Source organism: Phaethon aethereus (assembly GCF_964289735.1).
Source record: "Phaethon aethereus genome assembly, chromosome: 3".
In the NCBI taxonomy this organism is placed as follows: Eukaryota; Metazoa; Chordata; class Aves; order Phaethontiformes; family Phaethontidae; genus Phaethon; species Phaethon aethereus.
The window spans coordinates 74,094,618-74,118,019 of record NC_138576.1 but is presented as its reverse complement, the minus strand read 5'-3'; the positions used below and the strand labels follow the sequence as shown (position 1 = coordinate 74,118,019).

General features: G+C 41.1%; 1 protein-coding gene across 1 annotated transcript in view; it reads left to right on the top strand.

The window, feature by feature from the left end:
* UST (uronyl 2-sulfotransferase) overlaps positions 1-23,402 on the top strand; it is a gene marked incomplete at its 3' end in the record, with an annotated part of 169,444 nt that overhangs the window by 107,960 nt on the left and 38,082 nt on the right. Inside the window, exon 5 of the mRNA XM_081997119.1 lies at positions 2,131-2,284. Coding sequence (XP_081853245.1) covers positions 2,131-2,284 — 154 coding nt within the window. The remainder of the gene's footprint in view (positions 1-2,130; positions 2,285-23,402) is intronic.

The following is a 23,402-nucleotide window of genomic DNA, read 5'->3' as shown; positions in this document are numbered from 1 at the left end:
CTTCCCCTTTTCTTTGCTCTTCTCCACTCCCTTCTGTCTTTAGATCATTGCTGATCTGCATCAAGTAGCAGGAAGATAATGTGTTCAGTAATTTAGGTGCAAGCTATTCTTGCCAGCAATTTCACTTGAAAAATTTAGTTTTCATGGCTACCAGCCATAGCATTCACCAAAAGCTTTCTGTTTGAATAAATATTGTCAAAGCTTTATGCCCTCATTGTCCTATGGTATTTGCAGGAATGCCTTTTTTTTTTAAGGTAGGTATTATTTCTGTATGAAGACAGAAAGCAGCAAAGACAAGCTCAGAGAAGAATTCAGGATACGTCCCTTGCACACCCATGTCCAAACTGGGCTATGCATGAATCAGGAAGCAAGGAGCATCTGCCTTCTTAATTGGGTTGTTTTCAAGTTTTATGCTGTCTGTGCAATTTCAAATTATGGCAGTGATCCTGCAACATTGAAGTCAATGAAATTACTGATGTGCACAGTTATTCATGAGAGAAGCCTTTGCAGACTGTATTTAGTGGTTTGGGGAATCATGCAGAATAAAAATCAAGTTGAAACTCTATGGGATTCTTCTCTTTTACTAAAATTGATATTTTTTTTAAAAATTTTGCTGATTCTTTAATATTTATGAGGAGCCCTGATCTTTTATTATACATATTCAATTATTCATCTGAGTCAAAAGATGAGGGGAAGCTGAGAGGGTTTTTTTAATCTAAAGGGTGTCTTCAGTTTTCTCTCTTCCATGCTAATATTGTATATTTTAAAAGAAAATATATAAATTGTGACTCAGAAAATCATCAGAATGGCATTTAAATATTTAAATATGGCTATGCCCTCAAGCTTCCAAAAATAAAGCATAAGGTAGAGCTTAAGTAAGAATTGTTCTCCTAAATTGGGGAAACAAAAGGGAGAAATATAATTCATGTTCTTAGATCAGGCAAATTCCAAGCTGAATTTACCCCATGAACTTCTCAATCCAAAAAGGTTTTATTTTGTCCTTTATCTGATGGTATATGTCGTCCCTAAGTCTGTTCCATAGCATAAAAGTTCATTCTTCAATTTTGACTACAGAAGAGTGTAAGAAGCTTTCCTTTTTTTTTTTTTCTTCCAGTTAGGCCTGTTCTGATGCTGTGTAAAATACGCAGTCAATATTTTAACACTGTGAAAATACAGTATAATCACAGACCTTCTTAAGCTCCCTTTTCCTCCTTTCCTCTTTTTGTATCCGACCTATTAAACTGAAGATGTTTGCCATGAACTACCAGGAGGAGGTGTACAAGAAGGTAAAGCTGAGCTGATGAGGGTTACTCTGGTTTATCTTCTCATCTCTAAATTACAAGTACCTATGCGGCATTTTGCTTTTGTGCAGAGCGTAGTCATAGCTGGTTTTACCCTTTCCTTTTCCTCGCACTTGTGTGTTCTTAAAATTAATAATTAATTTCTTTTTTGAAGCAGGAATTTTCATATTGACTTTTAAAAACAAAAAATCATGAAGTGCAGTACAAGGATAAGGCATTGCATAAGCACGAAATAACATCAAATCCAGCTGGGGGTGAGGAGAGGAAGACCTGCACAAGTTCCAGCAAATATAAAGATGGAAATACCATGCACATCTCTCAGTTCATCCAAAGGAAGCCCTTTGAAATAAGCTTGAATGTTGCAAAATCCTTTGCACATTACTACACTTACTGTACAGGTGAAGGTGATCCAAGGCTGCCCCATGGCAGGGACTGTTAGGCAGTGCCTGCGCTGATATGACTTCCCAGATGGGAAGCGTGTGTTGAGAAGAAAAAATACTCATTCTCAGATTCAGCTGCAGAAGGTTCTTCATCTGAAAACAGCAAGGAGAAAACTCAAGAAGCAAAACTATTGACATGGTGGAAAAAAAGGTCCTAGACGAAAATGTTTGTAGCTTAATGTGATACCATATTTAGCCTTCATCCTGAAGAGACCTTACATGCTTTTACAAAGTTTTGGTAACTAGTTGTAAGCTTTTCAGTTTCACTCCTAACCCATAAAAGCTCTGAACTTCCGTAGAGAGTAATTTGAAAACACTCAGGTGAAAGATGGTTACATGTGCCTGTGTGGAACCTTCTGATGAGATCCACCCGTTTTTCTTCCCACTAGGTTTGGAGGAGACCAGCCGGTGTACATCAATATTATCAGAGATCCTGTCAATCGATTTTTATCTAATTATTTTTTTCGGCGTTTTGGAGACTGGAGAGGAGAACAGAATCACATGATCCGTACCCCCAGCATGAGGCAGGAGGAAAGATACCTGGTATGTTTAAATAAAAGGCTCTGATTACCGATTTCCCAGCATTGTTACACAATGCTAATGTTCAAACTGGATGCTCAAAAAGTGGGAAACTGAGACATTTTCCATCTTGCGTTTTTTCCTCTTTGTCTCACCTGGTCCTTAGTTTGGTCAGCTTTAATATGTAGAGTGTTGCTGATAAGTTCAGTGATCCAGTTTGATCTTGTATAAGCTGACAGCAAGTCCCAGGTTGCCACTGCTGAATTACAGTCCTTTCACTGAGTTGGATTTGCACCGTATAGTGGTTAGGCATAATAGTTCTGCCTATATTTATCACTGTGAATATTCAGACAGATTTTTAGGTTGAAACTCTGTAACTGTTCGGCCTCAGGGGAAGATTGGGGAACAGAGCAATTCAGTGAGTCCAAGCCTCTAACATTCTTGCTGCTAAGTTGTGCATAGTGATCTTTATACCAGGGCTCTGATCTCAGTTCTTGGTTTGGTTTGCCTTTTTTTGGGTTAAGAAGATGGCAATAATGCTTGATGAGCTGTTCATAATAAGTTTTCATTTTGTGCAATAGCTGAACTGTCATAATGCCTGTCAGCCTTTGTCACAGACCAAGGTCCTGTGGCAGTGGGTGTTCTACGAACACTGAATGAGAAACACAGAAGCTAGGGAGGTGGTCAGTTTGTTTGCTCCTGTTCTTTGCATGCACACCGACACCTCCTTAAGACGACAAAAAGGTGGAATTAATTCTTACCCTCTCTATCATGGACATCCAGTTTAATTGGACTCAGCCTTCATCCACACTTGAACCTGCAGAGAGGGTTCAACAACACAGTGGTGACAGGACAGCTTGGTGGTCTGCTAGGAGACGTTGCAGGCCAGACGTAAGGTCAAAACAAGAGAGTGGTCAAAACCAAAAGCTGTGGCTTTTGGAGAACAAGGAGAGAGGCTGTTCTGACGATGTTTGGGTAGGGCAGTAGAGTACAAGGTGTGGATGAGCACGAGCACAGCTCTGGACGGCTGCCACGCAGCGCGTTTCAGTCCTAGCTGAGGTCAGATGGATCCAAGAAGGGCCGGGTTTTTTTCCCATATGACAGGGCTGTGTTGACTTCTTTTGTTCTTTCCTACTGCTGTTTGTCATGCAAAGCCTTGTGAACAGATAGGCTTATAAATTCAGAATAATTGAGGAGCAGGGATCAGTGTAACTATGTATAGCCTTAAACTTTAAAGACATCTGCTTTAGAGATCCAAACTAATTTCAGTAATGTTGCAAAGGGTTTCTTCTTTGCTGAATGTCTGGAGATACTGAAGAGGTCCCTGTGTCGGCTTGAGCAGGTTTTGACCTCCTGGTGTGCAGAGTGGGAAAACAGTCACAACAGCTTTGCGTGCTGTGTGCGTGGACTTTTGTTTCCTTGTCTGTGAATGGGACAGGGGGGTTGCAGAAATGAGTGTGGGGTGGGTTTTTTTACTACATTATTATTTTGTTAGCGCTGTCATGTTTTCTTTTTTGAAAATGTTAAAAAAAGAGCGGTACAGTCTGTACTTCACTCTGAGTGCCTCTACTTCTCGTTCGAAGTGGAACAGTGATTGGCACCTCTCACGACTGACTGACTTTGTAAAAGCTGGTATTAATTCAGTACCGCCTGTGCAGTTTAACATGTGATATGCACAGCCAGTGAAATTTTACTTCAAGCAAGACTGAAATGAACAGATCTAATTCCTGTTGGTTTTGTTGGTTTAAAAGCTAATAGAAAGAAGTCACTTTGCGTTTTCACTCGTGTTGGGCTGTTCTTCAAGCACATATGTACACATACACAGATCTGTACAAAAGCTATAATGAAAAGGAAATTAAAAGTGGACGTCTGAGGTCAGCAGTCATTTTGTTCAAAAGGCAGTTTGTTGGTCTGAGGCACCATCAACATCCTTTATAAAAGCTATTTTTGTTTTTTTCTTTTGAGCTTCTCTGTTGGTAATTCAGTGTTAGAAGCCTGGAAACGTTTTTGGAATCTGTCCTCCATCCCTCCTTGACAGACTTTGGCTGTCACTTGCACTGCTCAAAGAGGGCGGTTGCTCCTGTCACAGTAACGTATAGGCCACCTGCCAGTGAAATTCATTTTAAGAAAAGGCACTCATTCCAAACATTAAGCGTTTTTAAAACTTGTAGTATCCAACCACATAATATATTGCATGACTGCACTTTAATCTTTTCCTCAGTGGTGCAAGGAAATCTGCTGGCATATATTTTAAAATTCAAATGTAATGTATTTTTTTGAATGGTAGCTTCAGAATTTTGCTAAATCAATTGCCTGATCTAGCTGTGAAGAAAGTAAGCAGCCGGTTTTACTCTGAGCATGAGCCAGAGCAGCCCTTTAGCACAGGACTGATGGCTGGCCTGACTGCTGGCCTCCTATCTTTTGCAATTCTCACAGAATCATTAAGGTTGGAAAAGATCTTTAAGATCATCAAGTCCGACCATCAACCCAACACCACCATGCCCGCTAAACCATGTCCCGAAGTGCCACGTCTACAAGTTTTTTGAACACCGCCAGTGATGGTGACTCCACCACCTCCCTGGGCAGCCTGTTCCAATGCTTGACCAAAAGAAATTTTTCCTGATATCTAGTCTAAACCTCCCCTGGCACAACTTGAGGCCATTTCCTCTCCTCCTATCGCTAGTTATTTGGGAGAAGAGACCAACACCCACGTCACCACGACCCCCTTTCAGGTAGTTGTAGAGAGCGATAAGGTCTCCCCTCAGCCTCCTCTTCTCCAGACTGAACAAGCCCAGTTCCCTCAGCCGCTCCTCATAAGACTTCTGCTCCAGACCCTTCACCACCTTCGTTGCCCTTCTCTGGACATGCTCCAGCACCTCAACATCCTTCTTGTAGTGAGGGGCCCAAAACTGAACACAGTATTGGAGGTGCAGCCTCACCAGTGCCGAGTACAGGGGCACTATCACTTCCCTACTCCTGCTGGCCACACTATTTCTGATACAGGCCAGGACGCTGTTGGCCTTCTTGCCCACTTGGGCACACTGCTGGCTCATGTTCAGCCGGCTGTCAAGCAGCACCCCCAGGTCCTTTTCCGCTGGGCAGCTCTCCAGCCACTCCTCCCCAAGCCTGTAGCGTTGCATGGGGTTTTTGTGACCCAAGTGCAGGACCTGGCACTCAGCCTTGTTAAACCTCATACAGTTGACCTCAGCCCATCGATCCAGCCTGTCCAGACCCGTCTGCAGAGCCTCCCTGCCTTTGAGCAGATCAACACGCCCACGCAGCTTGGTGTCATCTGCAAACTTACTAAGGGAGCACTCGATCCCCTCGTCCAGGTCATCAATAAAGGTATTGAACAAAACCGGCCCCAGAACCGAATTCTTCCTTTTTTTTTTTTTTTTTAATTGAAAACTTACCATAAAGCATTGGTGTTTTACAGGGGACTATTTGAAAGCTAAGCTTAGATTTAGCATATTAAATAGTTTCTATATTGATCACAGTATTAAACCCATGTCATTTGGGATGAGGTATGCCTGCCTGTGAGCAGATATATGAAAGCAGGGGAAGGATATGAGAAGCTTTTACTTTTCTTCTTCCATCATGCCTCAGGTGAACAGCTAGGAAAATACAAAATTGCTGATTGCTCCACAACATTGAGCTCATTGCTTAAGAGCCTGAGAAGCCTTGTGTTGTCAGCAGTTACAGCCTTACAATAAGGAGTGGAGAAGCTGTAACTCCTCTGTTTTACCAGGAGAGACAGGTTTCCCTGCGGAAAGATGTACATCTTTTGAAATTGGGGGTTTAGGGGCTAATTGTGCTTTTTTCAACCATTATGTTCCTGGCTTCCTCTCTCTTGGGAGGTGGTGTGGGCAACTGGGAGCCTTTCCAGGCCATCCTGGCATCTTGGTCAATAGCTGCCAACACAGGCTTGAAAAGCCTTGAAGAGCTGAGCGCAGCATGTATTTTCTCTCAGAAACGGAAGTGTGAAAGTGTGGGAGCTCAGCACCTCTATAAAGCAGGCTCTTAAGGGAGGAAAAACATTTTAAGATCAGGTTTTGTGTCTGATGAATTCCTGCTTGGCCATTGGGTTGTGATATCCATAATGGAGGCATTCCCTCCCCTCAATCGGATCCTGAAGAAAAAAAAAAAAGGGCGTGTGAAAAAAAAACCACACCCTTAAAGTCTTGTACCTTGGGCACTGTGTTTTTAACTTTGAAAATCTGAACTGCTGACATTGCAAAGATCAGAAACGGAGACAGAAATTTCCACCATTTGCTGATCATTTGAAATTTGCTCTGAATAGAGCTTCAGGCTTTGACTCTGTTCCAGAGAAAACAACCATTCATTCAGGAGTCAGATAAATTGTTTTAAATGTTTCGGTAAATGTCTGTGTTTACCAAAGTTTAATTGAAAGACAGGATAGAAAACAAGCCCTTTATTCACGAGTCTGATACAGCAGAGGCAGCTGCTGCAATGTGAGACCAGATCAGCCAGCTCCTTGCCCCGACCTGGCGCTTTCTGCTGGATTGAGTTACTGTCAGTCACCTGAAGAGATCACTTCCAAGCTTCCTCAAAATAAATAGTGGCAATGCGTTAGCGTGGAATATGGCAGAGAGGTGATGGTCTGAAACAGTGGCAAGCACCTCAGGTCGAGTCTCAAGCACACTCGTGCACAAGTCGCCCTACTTCATGGTCATGTAAGATGAGATAAATTCGCAAAAGTGAATTTAAATCCATCATAGTGAATGTGTTTCAGGTTGAACTAGAGTTTTTAGAGTAAATATGCTTCAAGAAAGCAAGTACCTTATCGGTACAGCTATGACTGCTGCTGGTACCAAACAAAAGAAAAATATGCACCAGATGATTTAGTTTAAGGCCTGAGAGTGCAGAAGGTAGGAAGCGCTCCCGATAAAGAGCGGGACCACCATAAATATTTGAAAGCTTTGTATTAAAAATTGTCCTTTCCAGAAAGTTTGTTAGTAATTACCTAGATTTTATTACAACTGCAGTGTGAGACATCAAATATAAAAGGCATTTATGGGTTTTCCATCTTTCCTTAATACTTGCTAAAACTTTGATCTAAGACCGCTAAGGCTGAATGAGTGTGTGAAGGGGTGTGGGCTGCGCATTGCTGGCTGAATTGCAGGGAACCTGGTTACCTGCGATTCTGATCTCTAGGCTCGTGGGTAGCCTGCCTCCTAACATACTCAAGTACAAGATCTGAACATCTTTAAGTTAATCTGTCAGGAGAGAGAGGTTTTGTGTAAAAAAGATAGTTCAGTAAATTAATAACTTGTCACCTACCTATAGGACGTTTCAGATTTTCATTATAAAAATGAAATTTTTATAATGGTTTGCACCGCATCTCCGTCAGGCTCAGCATCGTCTTTCAACGCTGAAAATAAATATGCTTTTCTCAGCTAAAAATAAAAATATTCTAACAATATTCAGTCTCAGTTATGCTGAAGATTACTTATGCAAGTAATCCCATAAAGGGGCATCTGTCTTTTTAATTTTTTTAAATCAAATGTTAAAATATTTGTTAGAAGTATGCTAGGATTACTGCAAAGGAGGGAAGTAAAATTCAAAGGACGTCAGGGAACTTTCAAATTTCTTGTAATAGGGACCTCTCATGTGGCTTTTCTTGCTAAATATTTAAACCAATTTTGTTTAGATTATTTAATAAAATTCAAACAAAATTACAGAAAAAGATTAACAGTTAAACTCAATAGAACATTTTTTTGTATGCCTGAATTTTGAGTCATTTCCTTTTATGATTACGTTGTTTTTCATTAACATAAAAATACTTGCTAAATATGTGTAATCAATTTTATTATTTATATCCCCAAATTTCTATCTACAACGACAATTATTAGAGAGTTAAATATTTAAATAAAAAAATACATTTTTCAGTGACTGAGTTCTGAGCTGCAGTTAAGAGACTAAACATTTTCTGCACCCTCAGCGTTTTCCCTAACTTGCCCCCATACATGCAGTAGTCACTTTGCTCGCTGTGTTGTATGTCTGAGGTGGTCGGAAGCGGCCGCCGGACGTCCCACGAGGCAGCGCGTCCTGAGCCGCGGCGCAGCTTTGCAGCTGCCGACCTGGTCGGAGCAGCGCGCAGCGGCATCGCTCTCCGCCTCCGGCTGGGACTGGGCTGCCGGCGGGGCACGGCTGAAGCGCGGCCACCTGTCAGCTGACCCAATTAGAACACTTTGCAGCTTCTTCCCTCTAATGAGTGCTTTTAATAGCCTCCAGCTGTTCCCTTTTACCGCATTAAATCTTCACAGCAGAATTTCTGGCCGGTTTTTGTAACTCTTCATCTGCTGTGTGTGCTCTAAAGCACCATGTTGCCCTTAGATTTTTCCTGTTTTGTATTAATAATTTATTGAACCCAAAGTTAATGATAATTCAGACCACAGCTGGGGGAGGGACTGATTAAACTTACAAAATGTAGTATTAAATGAAATGTTTTCATGGCTGACATTTACTTTTCAGTTACTTTAATTTACAAACCAGTATTTTTTAATGTTACCCTGTGGAGTTTGCATTCCAAACATTGCAGCATTATGCAATTATACGAGAGCAAGAAAATGTGCCTTCCTAATCTGTTTTCATAGTCTGAGTCAATTGCACATAGTAAATAAGCAATATACCATCGGTTAAGATTGCAGCACTAAGATCTTTCATAATGCATACTTGTATTAACAGCAAAGATAAAAAGATCTGGATTTTATTAATCATAGAATTATAGAATAGTTTGGGCTGGAAGGAACCTTTGAAGGCCATCTAGTCCAACCCCTCTGCAATGAGCAGGGACAGCTTCAACTAGACGAGGTCGCTCAGAGCCCCGTCCAACCTGACCTGGAATGTTTCCAGGGATGGGGCATCTACCACCTCTCTGGGCAACCTGGGCCAGGGTTTCACCCACCTTCAGTGTGAAAAATTTCTTCCTTATATCTAGTCTAAATTAACCATCTTGTAGTTTGAAAACATCACCCCTTGTCCTGTTGCTACAGTCCCTGCTAAAAAGTCTGTCCCCACCTTTCTTATAAGTCCCCTTTAAGTACTGGCAGGCTGCAATAAGGTCTCCCCAGAGCCTTCTCTTCTCCAGGCTGAACAACCCCAACTCTCTTAGCCTGTCCTCATAGCAGAGCTGTTCCACCCCTCAGATCATTTTGGTGGCCCTCCTCTGGACCCTCTCCAACAGGTCCATGTCTTTTCCTGTGCTGAGGGCTCCAGAGCTGGACGCAGTACTGCAGCTGGGGTCTCACCAGCGTGGAGTGGAGTACCATGCTTTTATTTTAATGATACTTGTTCTGTATGGCATTCCTTTTCGTGGAGGTGGGATACAGGATAACCATAATATTTCACTTCAGAATGTAAAAACGTGAGGTATTTTTTCATGCAATGTTGTACTGGTCTGAAAAATTCTGGTTTTTGCATATGTTAAGAAACTATGTGAGAAACCAGAAGCCAAGTAGCAGAAGAGTCCCAAGCAGTAAGACCCCACAATCTTATTTAAACTTAACATTATTACAGGGTCTTAGCAGCACCAATAAGCAGTATATGGTATGTAAGACATTTGTATGTATAGTAAATATATGTTCTTTTACTTAAGAGCCCAGCTTTATTAAGTAAGTTGAGAATGATGAATCTTCGTTTTATAGCGATTTTGCCAAGTTGGTTATTTGTGCCTTTCTGAGCATGAATACAGGATAGCTCTTGATGTTCTCTTTTGTGTTCTTTTTTGGGTTTTATGTGTTGTGGTAGCCTGGGGAACTAGTTTTCTTCAGTGTCTCTATAGGAAGCTGTTGTTTGTAGAGTGGAAAATCCCAAACATAGAACAAAGAGCCTAATATATTGATGCTGGCCTTCTAAGGCCATATAAACAGTATAAAAGAAGAGGGTTTGTCCATGTTATGTTTTCAGGAGATACATTTTTTGAGACTGAAACAAGAACAGAAAGGAGCGTTCTTGTGTAGCCCAGGGATAAAAGCCAGCCTTGCCTTCAGTGAAGGCGGGAGAGCGGTTTGAGGGAGGGGATAGTCCTTATTTCACGTAGAAAATGATGGGTTCTCAGCAGACTGTTACCAGTCAGGAATGAGATCTTGCATATGAGGTGGGTGGTTCTACCATAGCATCAGCTCGATTCTCAGTAGCAGTCAAAAAGAAAAGGCAAATCAAAAGCACTAGAGAACAAAACAGAGAACCCCATTGTGTATAAATCTGTAGTGTGGCTGCATTTGACTTCCTTCATTTGACATTTGTGACCTCCCACTCCCAAAATGGGTTTGGAAGAACTGGAAAATACTCAGAAATGGGTAGGAGCAGTGATGAAAGGATGGAATAATTTCCATATGAGGAATGACAAAGATTAGGACTCTTGACATGAGGAAGAAGTAAACACGGGAAAGGATATGAGAAGACAAATTTGCAGGAGGCATGGAAAAGTTGCCTCAAGGCTGACTGCTTGTGGGCTGTCTCAATGCGAGACCTAGAAGAGCCCAACTGGAATGGGCAGTTGCCAGATCCAGGAAAGCAGAAAGATGCAATGGTTCAGACAACATGTAATAAAGCTGTGGTAGTCCTTGCTGGACATCATTGTGGATAACAGTTTATAGGTATTCCAAAAGGATTTGGGGATTTTAGGAAACATTTCTTTACAGAAGGGGTGGTCAAACACTGGAACAGGCTTCCTAGAGAGGTGGTCAATGCCCCAAGCCTGTCAGTGTCTAAGAGGCCTTTGGACAATGCCCTTAACATGCTTTAACTTCTGGTCAGCCCTGAATTGGTCAGGCAGTTGGACTAGGTGATTGTCATAGGTCCCTTCCAACTGAAATATTCTACTCTATTTAAAAAGAGTAAATGTGGGCTCAAGGGCTATTAATTAACAAGGCAAGATCTCTTCAACAGAAAATCTCAGATAAGTACATAGCCAGAGCCTCGGGAGTACCCAGAAAAGGGTCCTGTGCATACGGTAGATGTTCCTTATAGCCCATACTGCTTTCCTAAAATCAGTGACTGCTCTGGGTAACTCAAAAGCAAACTTTGTAATTACATGCTTGCAAATGAATTCTACCACTAGGTGATTTATATAAGATAGTTATCATTATAGACATCTCCAGCTGAATGTATTGTATCTTGACTTTAAAGCAATTGAATGTTCTTGGGTTTATGCCACAGTGGCTAAGGTCTTACAGCTCTGCTGATCAAATGAATTTTTGTAATTTCTAAACTGACACTGAAGCTCTTAATTGTTAACGCTGTCATGACTGTTCTCAAATTTATCTTAAAAAGCTAAGATATTAATACTTTTAAAGAATGAAATGCATCCACAGGTTTACATTATGCACTGTTAATAGTAAAGGTACCAAAACCTGTGAAAATCCTGAAGATAGTGGGTATAAATGTTTGTTTCAGTGCGTGCTTTCCAGAAAGTAGTTGATGTACAATAGTTTCAGTATGGATGAGTTTCAGTAATTGATAATTTTTGTAAGTCTCGATTGTAGTATTTGCTTTTTCAGTTCTCATGTATTTTGTTAATGTGAAAACAGGAGGACACCTCTAAGGAGACACTTCAATGGTTCCCAGTAAGTGATGACTTCACAATAATTAGCTAGCAAGTAACCATTGCAGGTGAATGGAAATAAGAGAATCTGTGTGTGATGTGAATGTTATCTTCATGCTCAGCCCATCGTTTTGTGTGTTGTGAAGCTGGAGAGTAGTCTTTAGTAGTCATCAAGTAAAACTAATTACTGATTGATAATTTGTTTGTCTAAAGTTGGAATAGAGTGATTTTTGGAACTGCAGTGTTTTATCATCCAAAAGAAAAGAATGCCTCCAATTTCCATTCCTGTTAGTATAACTTTTAAAATTAATCTTTTTAAAGTTAACATTTTATACATGGCCTAAATAACAGAGAAGGGGCATGGACCAGCAAATAGTCTGTTTTAAAAATATGATGTAATCGTATATATATATTTGTGTATGTGTGTTTAGAAGTCTGACTTTTTGAAATGTTTGGTATTGTATTCATGTTTAATTTAAAAATGCTTTGAAGTCTTGACTAATTAAATCATTGTAGCCTTCCCTAGAAAACCCTACTAAATACCCTCCTAAATCCACTCCTTGCTAGGAAGAGACCTGTTTTCTTTTCCTGGTTGCTTGATGCTCCAACCACTTTAAATGAAAACTGTTTTATTGGCAGTGTGATGGAGAAGGAAACTGCAGAACCTTTTCATCCTCTTGATAGAGGAAGGGCAGAGAAGTGGCAGCCCAATATATTGAATGTGTTCAGGCTGTGGCATGATAATGTAATTTCAAGCAGTCAGATACTCACTTCGCTCTGTAGGTGTCAAAACCTGCAGGAACTGACAACCTGTGAGAATAGAACTGAATTTATTAGCCCATTTTATTCCTTGTCTGTCATTCTCCTTCCTCTTTCCTTTTTGTGGTTTATACAAAGTTTTCTAGCTGTCAGTACTGCCAGCAACGTGAAATAAACTGAAATCGCGATCTCTAAAACTTACTAGCTGAAGCAAAGCTGAAGCTCTGAGGTGGTGGATGGCAGGGAGAATTCAGGGTGGTGAGGACAGGAGAACTGCTGGGGTTAGGAGAACTGCCTACCCGTGGCGTGCGGCCAGCGTGGTAGGGGATAGCTGTGTTTTTTATAAAAGCATCCAAAGGCTTTAGGTGTTTGTTGTCAGGAAAGTATTTTCCTATCATGTAATTTTTTTGGTGGTGATGGTGACTCTTCTGTTGACAGCAGAATGACTGGGTCACACTCGTGAATTCTGTGTTTTTAAGACTCTGAAGTAGTTTATGTTGAAACCACATAGAAGTGGAGATGGCATGTTTCAGCAAAAAGGGACATTCAGTGCCCAGGCATGCTCAAGACTTAGTTTATCCTAGTTCTTCTCAAGTCTCTAGGTTTGCTCTAGGCTACAGAGTAAAATCCTGTGCCTGCTCCTGATCCCAGCTCGCGTGGAGCCTGGGACCTGTTGGTACACACAGGGTGCTCCTTTCTGGTCAGCACCCAGGCTTGTGTCCCTGGGGCAGGGTGCACATGGGGTGCCTGAATGTCTTACAGGACACAGCTGGGGTGCATGTCCGCACTGGGGAGATGGGAGGTGCTCCCCAGCCAGCCCACCGGGCCGAGGCTCCACAGCCTCTTGCCTTGCTGCCTTCCCCAGCAACTGCGCCGTGTCTCGGTTGCCTCCGCATGCACCCGCCCAGCAGGTACTGGTGCCGAAGGGTCGCTGCCGAGGTTTCTTTCAGGTGCTCAAGCAGATATATTGTTGTCTGCTCAGCCTATAAATAAAACTACTGTTTCTTGTGACCAATATCTTTTCTTCTAGGGCAACCCCTATCCAGTACTGTCTGTTTGGACAATGTCAGACCATGGCTTTAAGGTTTGGCTTCTCAATAAAGAACAGCCTGGAGCACCATGGAAAAGATGCCAGCCCTGCTTAGTTTGACAGTGTAATCTTTCAAATTAGGATGTCATGTGAACTTAGGACCAAGAAGAAGGAGCTGGGGGAGTGGATGGAGAAGAGAAGAGGGAGAGCTGCTGATGGAAGTGGGAGAAGTCTCAAATCCACAGCCTCAGTGCAGGGATCACAATGTTTTCCAGGATGGTGTTGCTATTTGTTCAGGTCTTTCCAGTTAAATGGAGGAAGGGACACAAAAAAAAAAAAAAAAAAGCTACTTGAATTCAAAGGACTAATGTCCACAATCACAGCAGGAATGTCTGATTCAACAACAAAAATCATGTGAGATTTGAGGGCATCTGTAGGCAAGGTTCAGACTTGCTTGTTCTCTCAGAGAAACAGTTCCTATTTTAGAGCACGCAGTCTTTACCCCTAGTACCACACTGGCAACTGGCAGGACAGGGAGTGCTTCCCTGTGCAAGACACATCTCCCCGCGCACCACTGGGATCAGCCGTCTCCATCTCTCTCATGAGTAAAGGAGAGGCATGGGTTTCTCTGCAGTGTCAAGTATCAGCCTCTTCCTTTGCTAAATTGGAGACTATGTAGCGTTAGTAGTAAGTATATGTAAAGAAAAATACTTAAATTGTACGGGTCTTGCATTCACAGCATTGTGAACACAGTGCATTGCATGCTGAGTAGTGTCTCTCTTTTCATTTAAAAATAAGATTGACTATAATTCTTGACTGACAAAACACTCAAAGGAAAGAACCTTTGTACAATAGTGAAAATGAAGCAAAGAGTGCAAGTTTAGTTTTTGTTTCTGTCTCATCACAGAATGAACAGATACGAACTGAGGAATAGTTTTCCCAAAAAACAGGTGCTGGCTGTCTAGTCTTGCTGTTTCAGTATGCTCCTCTGGTGTAGAAACGTGCATTTGCGTTTCTACAAAACAACCAAATGCCATAGGTTTGTGTTGGCAGCTGGATTAGGATGTTCTCTCTGGTTGCTTGGCCCTGCCTGGCAAGTGGCTGGTGTGCTTTCCCACAGGAGTGTTCTTCAGGTGTCAGATATTCCAGAAATCAGTTTTTCCATCTTGGCATAAAGGGTATTGCTACAGATGTTTTTCTTTTCCCTATTTGTTTAATAGAGATTTTTCTTTTTCTGTTAAGACTGTGATTTGTGTTATGAGGTTATCCACATACGAATAGCTTCAGTTAAATGAACTTTTTTAGTATGGAGGCTCCAGACTCATATTAGATGTTCTCCCTTCTCATTTTTTTCCTGAAGGGATATGAAAGGATGAGGGACTTGAACAATGAGGCAACCAGTTGGCCCCTTTGCCAGACCGATAAGCAATTGCAATCGAAAGAGTGGTTGGCAAGTTCTGCTGCTTAGTGCAGTAGCTTTCGTAAGACTAATGGCTTCTATGCCCTGAAACAAGGATGGAATAAAACCACGTGCTCTAAGGTGTCTTGGCACCTTAATGAAATGGAAATACACCCAGGCATCTAAGGGATACTGATGGTCACAGGGAGTCCTTCAGAAAGCTATGCATACCCTGATTCCTTCAGCCTTTTTGTGGTGGATTTTACTTGAATTCAAAAGAAAAAATAATATCAGTTTTTCATAACTTGGTGAGATGTTGTTGCCAGAAGAGACTGTGACAAACTGCAAACCTGTATTTGTTGACATTGAGTTGGGTTTGGGGGCATTTGGCCATTGTTTCCTTATAGTCAGTCAAGTAAGGAAGGGTATTGCTGCCAGGAACTCTTTTTTTTTTTTTTTTTCCCCTCCTTTCTTTCTTATAATTTGACCTTATTTGAAGAAATAAGAGAAAGAGAGAAAACAAGAAACATGCATTAGCTGTTTCAAATGTGCTCTCCCCCCCCGCTGCCCTTAAGATGGCTATTTGAAGTCAAATAACCTTACTCAACAACACAGCATCCCTCACCAGTTGGCTGATGATGTTGCATGGTCATGAGCTATCACAGGGGTGGGGGGGGCCTGTCTGGAATGAAAAGGTAATTCCACCTTTCAGAATAAGCACCTTCTGTGTCAGTTGAGAAAATATGTTGCCCATGAACAAGGTAGGGCAATTCTCCTTTGAAGTAAAAGCAGTGTTTACTTTTTCTGACTCTTATTCTAGGCATTCTTTTTTTTTCTTGTTGACTAGTATTTTCAGATAGTATTTGCAAATGCTCCTCTATCCCTTGTAACTATAGTTGCTTTACATAAAAATTAAACACCCAAAAAACCCCAAACCAATCAACAAAGGGTGTTTAGCTGATTATTTGTTGTTACAGACTCTGGAAAATGGACTGCCCTTGTTTCAGCAAAGCTGCCTACTGCTCAGTGAGTTATTGAAGTCTAGTCAGGTAGCCTTGAACACCAGTTTTTGCTAAGAACTCTGATCCAAGCAAAGCCAGACACTATTCATAACTGAGCTTGTCAAGGGTAATTTCCTTTTTCTTGGGAAAAAAATCTACTAATCGGTGGCAAATAGGAAACTTTCCACGGTGAATATGGATCGCTAAATGAGATCTTTTTTTTTTTTAGAAATTAATTTTCTATTCTTTTTAAAAAAGAAGAAACAAAACTAAAGTGCTCATCAGTGGTTGAAGGAAAAACATAAAACAAAATTTCTTCAGAGTGTAATCCAAAGATATAGTGTCTTTGATAAACAGGAAGAAAAAAAAGCAGATTTTACACTTTTCCCCTCCTTCTAGCAGAGTTGTTAACCTCCATGATTTTATAATCAATCTTCTTGCTGTGCTTTTTAAAACTATCGCACCTGAGATTGAGGGGATTGAGAGATTCTGGGTTTCCATGTGGTGAGGGAGGCATGGTTTTGTTTTTCATAGTTGTAGAAAAGAACTTCAGCAGATGTTCAAAACTTCAGCAAGGTTCAAAAAATTAAAAAAGAGGCCAATAGGAACATTAGTTATGCCTCTGAACCTTGCAATGTTAGGAGTTTTTTAATGCTTGGAGTTGTCCATATAGTGATAGTCTTGTCAAACTGAAAAGTGGAATCAGTATGTTTGTTCCATTTGCTGCTATTTGGTATGGCAGTGCTACAAATGATGCAAAGTATTAGTAATTTTCTAGAAAAGCATTAGAGCTGTTCAGCAGGGGGAAGATTATAACTAGGGAAATTAGATGGGGGCAGTGGAGCAGAAACCAGCCCCAGCGGCAGCCGCAGGGAAGCCGCACGCAGCAGCAGCAGCGCGGTGCTCCTCTCTGCTCTGCAGCCCCTTTTGCATTTCAGCCCCGAGAGATGGAGAGTTTAACAGTCAGTCGACACTGGGCAGAAGGCTGATAAGAAGGCAGAATTAGCGCACAGCTCTCACTTTTAGCGCTTTTCTCACCATTCAAGAGGCTTGTGGTAGACTGCCGCCACAAGTGTGGTAGGTCGAGGGGACGTAAAAGACATTCAAACCTTGCTGCTATGAGAAAGCCAGTTATTTTTTTCTTAAAAGTCAGTACTGTGCTTCTAAGACTTATCATCTAACTTTAAAAAAAGGGCAAAACCAAAGAAATTTATAACTTGTACTGTATGATGATCATCCTATATTTTATCTTTTTTAATGGAGAGGTCAGCAGCAGATTTTTTTTTTTTCTTTTTTGCTAGGCAGTGTACTTGATGTGACTGGATTATTTCAGGTGCACATCATGAGCAATTGGATACAGTCCCTCTCCCTTTAGCATCAGTGAAAGGGAATTGTATCACTGGAATTCACAACAGCAAATAGTCTAAGCTATAACTGAGCAGTATGTTGAAATAAAGTTCTTAAGATGCATCAGCTAGCTAGTGTTCATTTTCTTTAGGGAAAATTTTGCTACTTCTGCAGATGAGAGAAGCTTAATAATTAAAATAAATACTGCTTTCCTGAAGCCTGTTTTTTTTTTTTTTTTTTTTACTTATTGTGGCATATCTTCCCTTCTCTATATATATACTCTTTTATTTTAAAGATTTATATTGAAGAAAGTAAACATTTTCCTCCCTAATTCTTGTCACGTGAAGTTCTGTAAAAATATATGGTAATGGAATGATCTGTTTTGTTTGTTCTGCCTCTGTCTTGATGGGATGTGTGAGAGCAACAATATTTAATGTTCATCACCAGTGAAATTAATTTCCTTTTGGCTCATGGATTGCTTCTCTCTGATAACATTTTTACCATTTGGAATTCTGATATTTGTCTTAATAAGCCTCTTTTAAACTTTTGTGGTGTTAAAACTATTTTTTGTGGACCTCTACTAAAAACGGTGTAATGCTAGCTTCAAGGTGATGTGGCATTCATAGAACTTAAACGCCTTTCTGTTAGTATATGTGTTTTTGAGATTTGGGCTAAAACTTTCTAAGTGTAATTTCTGTGCATGCGGTCAAGCTTTAAATGAATGACAACATTTGACCTGGGAGAGAAGACGTGAGAAAAACGTGAAACTACAGAAACGTCTCGTTATTAAAATAGTCTTTCCTGTATTGTAGCAAAGAAGTAATATTTTGAAACATTTGAAACTCATGGTATCTGTGCAAGTTACACTGTGTCATATGTAAAGATGTGAACTTTCTGCATTAAGCCCTTCTTGAGACATGAGCACCATCCAGCCCAGCCAGGGAAGTCAGTACAAGCTAGGGAGAGACTAAGGGGTTGCTTCCCCTCGTTGTCCTCCCAGCTTCTGATGTTCTTCTGTTTACCAGTTTCCTGAGCCAGAAGTTGCTTCTGTATCTGTGTTTAATAGCCCTTGATAGACCTTTCTCCTATGAATATATCTTTTTTTTTCTTTTTTTATTATTTTTCTTTTGGATTTTTTTTTTTTAAAGCCCAGTTACACCTTTGTCATCCAGAGTATCCTGTTGCAAGGACCTATGCATTTGCCAGCACTGAATTTACCAGCATTTTATTGCCTGTTCAGCATTATAGGGTCCTTCTGTAACTACCTGAGGTCAGATTTCTTATCTGCTCTCATTAATATTCCCTGAAAGATGTGCTACTTTACTGTTAACCCTTCTTTTTTATGCACAAGAGATGTTTCAGCACAGGTGCTGTGTGACCCTACTCAGTGTCTCATTTTGCTAAGAAAACTAGTCATTTTATTCCTGTCCTCAGCTTCCTATCCTTTACCAGCACCTTCTCTGTTTGTTTTTTTTTTTCCGTGAGAATGTAGGAACGCAGGACTGCTTTTACCAAATCTTTAATGACTGAATCAAAGACCTGCTGGAAGTTGGAGGGCACAGCTTTCTTTGCTGATGTTGATTTTTTTTCCCCTTGCTGGTTGTGTTCCTCATTATAGTGTCCTCTAGTGTTAGCTGGTTCTGGCAATCTTCTGTTCATTTTATCCATTTTTTCTAAAGAATCTTTGGCTGTCACTTCAGTTTGAGACTGGTTTTGTCCTGACTATTGCCCTCTCTAGAGGGCCCTTTTCTGTATATAAAAGCATCCCAGATCTCCTGTGGTATTTTTCATGACATGATTTTTCATTCTGAGCTATCTGTAATGCATATCACAGCTCACTTGTGAGCAGGACTTGCTCTCAATCCAGGACACGCTGAGTCTTAGTATTATAAAGTGCTTGGCTGGATGGCAAGGCTTTTAACATTAACAGAGTGGGGTATTAGAGATGATCTGCAGTGTTATACAATGATTTCCCCTGTATCTTCTCTAGTTTGTGTTTTTAAAAAATATGTAGGAGGTTGGTGTCAGGGATCCAGCATTTTAAGTCAAACAGAACATGCTGGGTTCCAGGAGCCAGAGATAGGAAATTATCCCGTAATTGCCTTCATGGTGCTCTCTTGTTCAGATGAGAACTTCCATAATGTACCAGCAGGGTCTTTTCTGCTTTACTTCAGGCTGAAAAAGCCTAAGTTACAAGTGTTCTGTTTTAGGACTTACACGAAATTGAAGAGAGTCCAGAAGAGGGTCTTAAAAAGGACATACTGTAGGGAAATGTAAATCTTCCGATGAATAAAAATATGCTGTGAAGCAGATGTCCTGCAGTTATTCCTTGAGTTCATCAAGATTAGGACAAAAAGGAGTTTCCTTGAATTACTTTAAAGTGGGTTTGTATCAGATGCTAGTAAAGGTTTCCTGACAGTAGGAGCAGTAAAGCACTGATACGAATTAGAGCAGATACGGATGTTTTTATGAACAGACTAGACAAATGACAACCCTAGTTCAGATAAACTTGGTTCTCCCTGACCAAAGGTTAAACTAAAATGCTTCTCGAGGACAGGGTCTTCTGTAACAGCCTTTCTTGCGGGGATGGGCAGCAGCCAGGACTGCGCTGCATCACCGGGTACGGTGAGACCACCCTGCCAGAAGGACCCTCACCCACCAGCTGCATCTTTGCCTACTTCCAGCCCGCTGACTTCAGCCTTGTAGTCAGCTCCAGGCTGAAGCTGTCATCTGTCAACGAACAACTTTATCTGTGTTCCAGAACTACCTTTCGTGATTGTGTAAATTGATGGGTGTACCTCTTGACTCGCTGCTTTTCTCACAGGCATCTGTTGCCTAGGGTCCAGCAGCACTGCATTAGGGAGGGCTGAGAAATCCTTGAGGTGAGGGGTATTCCTGCTCAGCATTCGCAGAATTGAATATATGCCATCCCTAATTGACTTTATTAAGGGTCATCATCCAAGCAGACTAATTTTCCAGGTTCTTTTATGAAGAGGTGTTAGTAAACAGAATTAACAGATGTACTGTCTCCCTGCTGTCAGTTGCCACTGGGATTCATTCTTGATCGCAGTATAATGGTCTGTATTTTTGGTCTTCCCTGGATCTGTGCCCTCTGTAACAGGATGGTTATTTAATGTTTATACACTTCTTCCAGCTGGCAGACAGTCTCCTTTTTTTTTTGGCATAATTTCTTTCTATTTTTTTCATATATTTCCCATACTAAGGCGGTTTGAGGTGAAAAATACAAAAGTGATGGAAAAGAAAGCTATGGGAAGGTGCCTACTTACAACTATGAAGTGATTCCGTTCCAGTTGGTAAAACTGGTCTTTGACAATTTACTAATATGATTTCTGGTAACAGAGAAGAGAGAAATATATCTACCTATGTATTTTCTCAATGTTATTCATCATTATAAGTTAGATAATTGGAATCTGCAGATGTGTTTAATGTTTGTCACATCTAAATAGTGGGATTGTGTGCATAGTTCATCACCTCTGCTATGTTAATGCCAGCAAAAGTTTGTATATGAATGAATAATTTATGCCTGCACTAAATGAAAATGTAGGCGGCTAACAGAAGACACTGTTTTGTTAGCTGCTGCTTCACTTGCTAAGATGCCAGGAAGAAGAGCTGAATACATTGTTGGCAGAACAGCCAAGCAAATTAACCCAGCCAGAGGAGTCCATCAAAAAGAAAAAAGTGGGAATTAAACGTGGCAGCCTATTTGCTTATGTGGTCTGGGGGAAAAAAAGAAAAACATGTATTTTGCCAGAAAAAAGTAGAAAGTCAATTCAAAGAAAACCTAGAATTATCCTCTACCAAAAAAAAAAAATCAAGGAAATCTATGCTGATGTAAAGACAGCACAAATTGAATCTAAGCAAACCACAGGCTACTCTAGGCTAGCTTTAAAAAGTCAGGTTTCCTCATTAGAACACAATTAAAAGAAGACTTAACTGAACCAGCCTTCGTATCCTAACATTTGAAAATACTTTTTTTTTTTTCTCCAGATTTTCATAATAGAAATTTGAATAAATTGAATAATTATACTCGTGAATAATTTTACTCTTACAATACAAGCTTTTTTAATTAAAGAAAAAATATGTCGTACTTTGAAACAAAATGAAGTTTCATTAACTTGCAAGTATAAATGTCTAGCCTACCAATGCAGTTACTCAGGAAAAGTATCAAGCTTTGACAAGAGGAATAGAAGATGTATATAGTCATTATTATACTGTCTCTGCTAATATTTAGGTTTTATCTTGTCATCAGTAGTTGCCAAGGGTTCTGTAAACTTCCCATCCCCTCTCTCAAATGCAGCATTAATGTGCTACCCTGGAGCGCATGAAATAGAAATATTTAGTGTAAGTCTGTAAGCTGTCCCTGTAACCACAGGTGAAGAAGTCTTAGCAGAAAGCTGTGGAGGGTTATGGCATTGCTGCTGCTCCCTGGTGCAGTGTGGTGGTACGCTTTGCACACCCCAGAGAAGCGGGTGTGCAAAGGTGAGGTGGTGACCGTACGTGTTGTCTAGATTAAAGCCATTTTTGTCTGTGAGAACAGCAGTCATGCATAGATAACAACAGACATAACTGCTCAAACCTTTACGTTTGGATGCTGTTTTGCATACAGAGCAGTTCAGTTTTGATCTAAACATGTTAATTGGTGAAAACTCATTCCCTGGAGATGAAACTGGGGGGGGTGGCAGGGCGGAACCAACCCTCTTTCCAGGCTTTCCGAGATTTTATCACAAGTCCCAGAAATACTTTTATTTTCTCAAGTTAACTAAGAGCACTTGCAGGCAGCTCCCTCCACCCTTTTGTAAGATGGCTGGTGGGCTTCCCCCTGCCTGGAGGGAAGGAGGGCTGTCTGGCCTGTCTTCTCTGTCCATCGAGTCTCTGAGCTGGAGTCTCAGAAGAGGAAAGTGTAGCAGTCCTCCTCATGCCATGCTAAAGAGTGAACAAAAATGCTTCTTTTCCTTTATTTAGATTAAACATTGGAGAATTAGGGGCTTTTTTAAATTTCTAGAGTGCATTTTTCATTAAAAAGAAAAGTTTTCAAAGCAGAGGCCTTTATGTTCTCCACTTCTGCGATATATTTTTTTCTTGTATACGTGGTTGACTGGCTTCAAGCCAACATGTTGATGTGACTTGCTACCCAGACCAGTAATGCCAGAGAGGGAATAATACATCTCTGGAGCCTTTTGGCTTGCAGTAGCCTAGCTGGACAGCTGATACGGAGAAGAGTTGAAGGGTGGCCACTTGAACGTTGCCTCCGTCTGTAGCTGTCATTTCCCCAGAACAACTCTGTATGCGGTAACTTTTCATAAGTGTCTTTTCAAAACCAGCCCAGTGAATAGTCAGGAAAACACAGCAGGGTCCAGTCCTCCCAGTTGTCCTCATTGTTTCCTGGGGACTCCTAGGGGCTCTCTGCAAGATTCTGGGTTGGCCTTGATAGCCCCTGGCTACTGACAGCATGCTGCCACCTCCCCGCCGTCCCCGGGACTTTTGTTCACCTGCAGCACAGCCAGTCATCTGCAAGAGAGAGACCTTGCTGTAGCTTGTAGGTAAACACCCCCATGTGTCAAAACGAGTGGTTGACTAACGATTTGTCGACAGCAGTGTTGGCTGTAGAAGAAGAATTGGAAAAGTGGAGAAGGGCAGAGAATCTGCTTCCAGATAATAAGTGAAAAATTATTTAGGGGGAAAAAGCCCAACACATTTATAAGAGCACACTGCTTTGTTTTTCAGGACAGCTTCTGTTTTGAAGTAACCTTTAACTAAGAAGGCTGGAGGACAGCAGCTTGAATCAAATGAGCTGGCTCTACGGGGTGCTTTTGCTCGCCAACGTGCTGCTGCTAGGAGCCCCTGAGACTTTCTAAAGGATATTCTTCTGATCTGCTGCGTAGGCTATTACACTGTCTCCTTTTCTAGCAGTGTGCCGGACCTTACACAAGTATGCGTGATGAGAGGGCTCTTTTCTTTTCTTCATTCTCCAGTTGCTTTTGCTGCTGCTTTTTATTGAATATATGATTTAGCTGAAG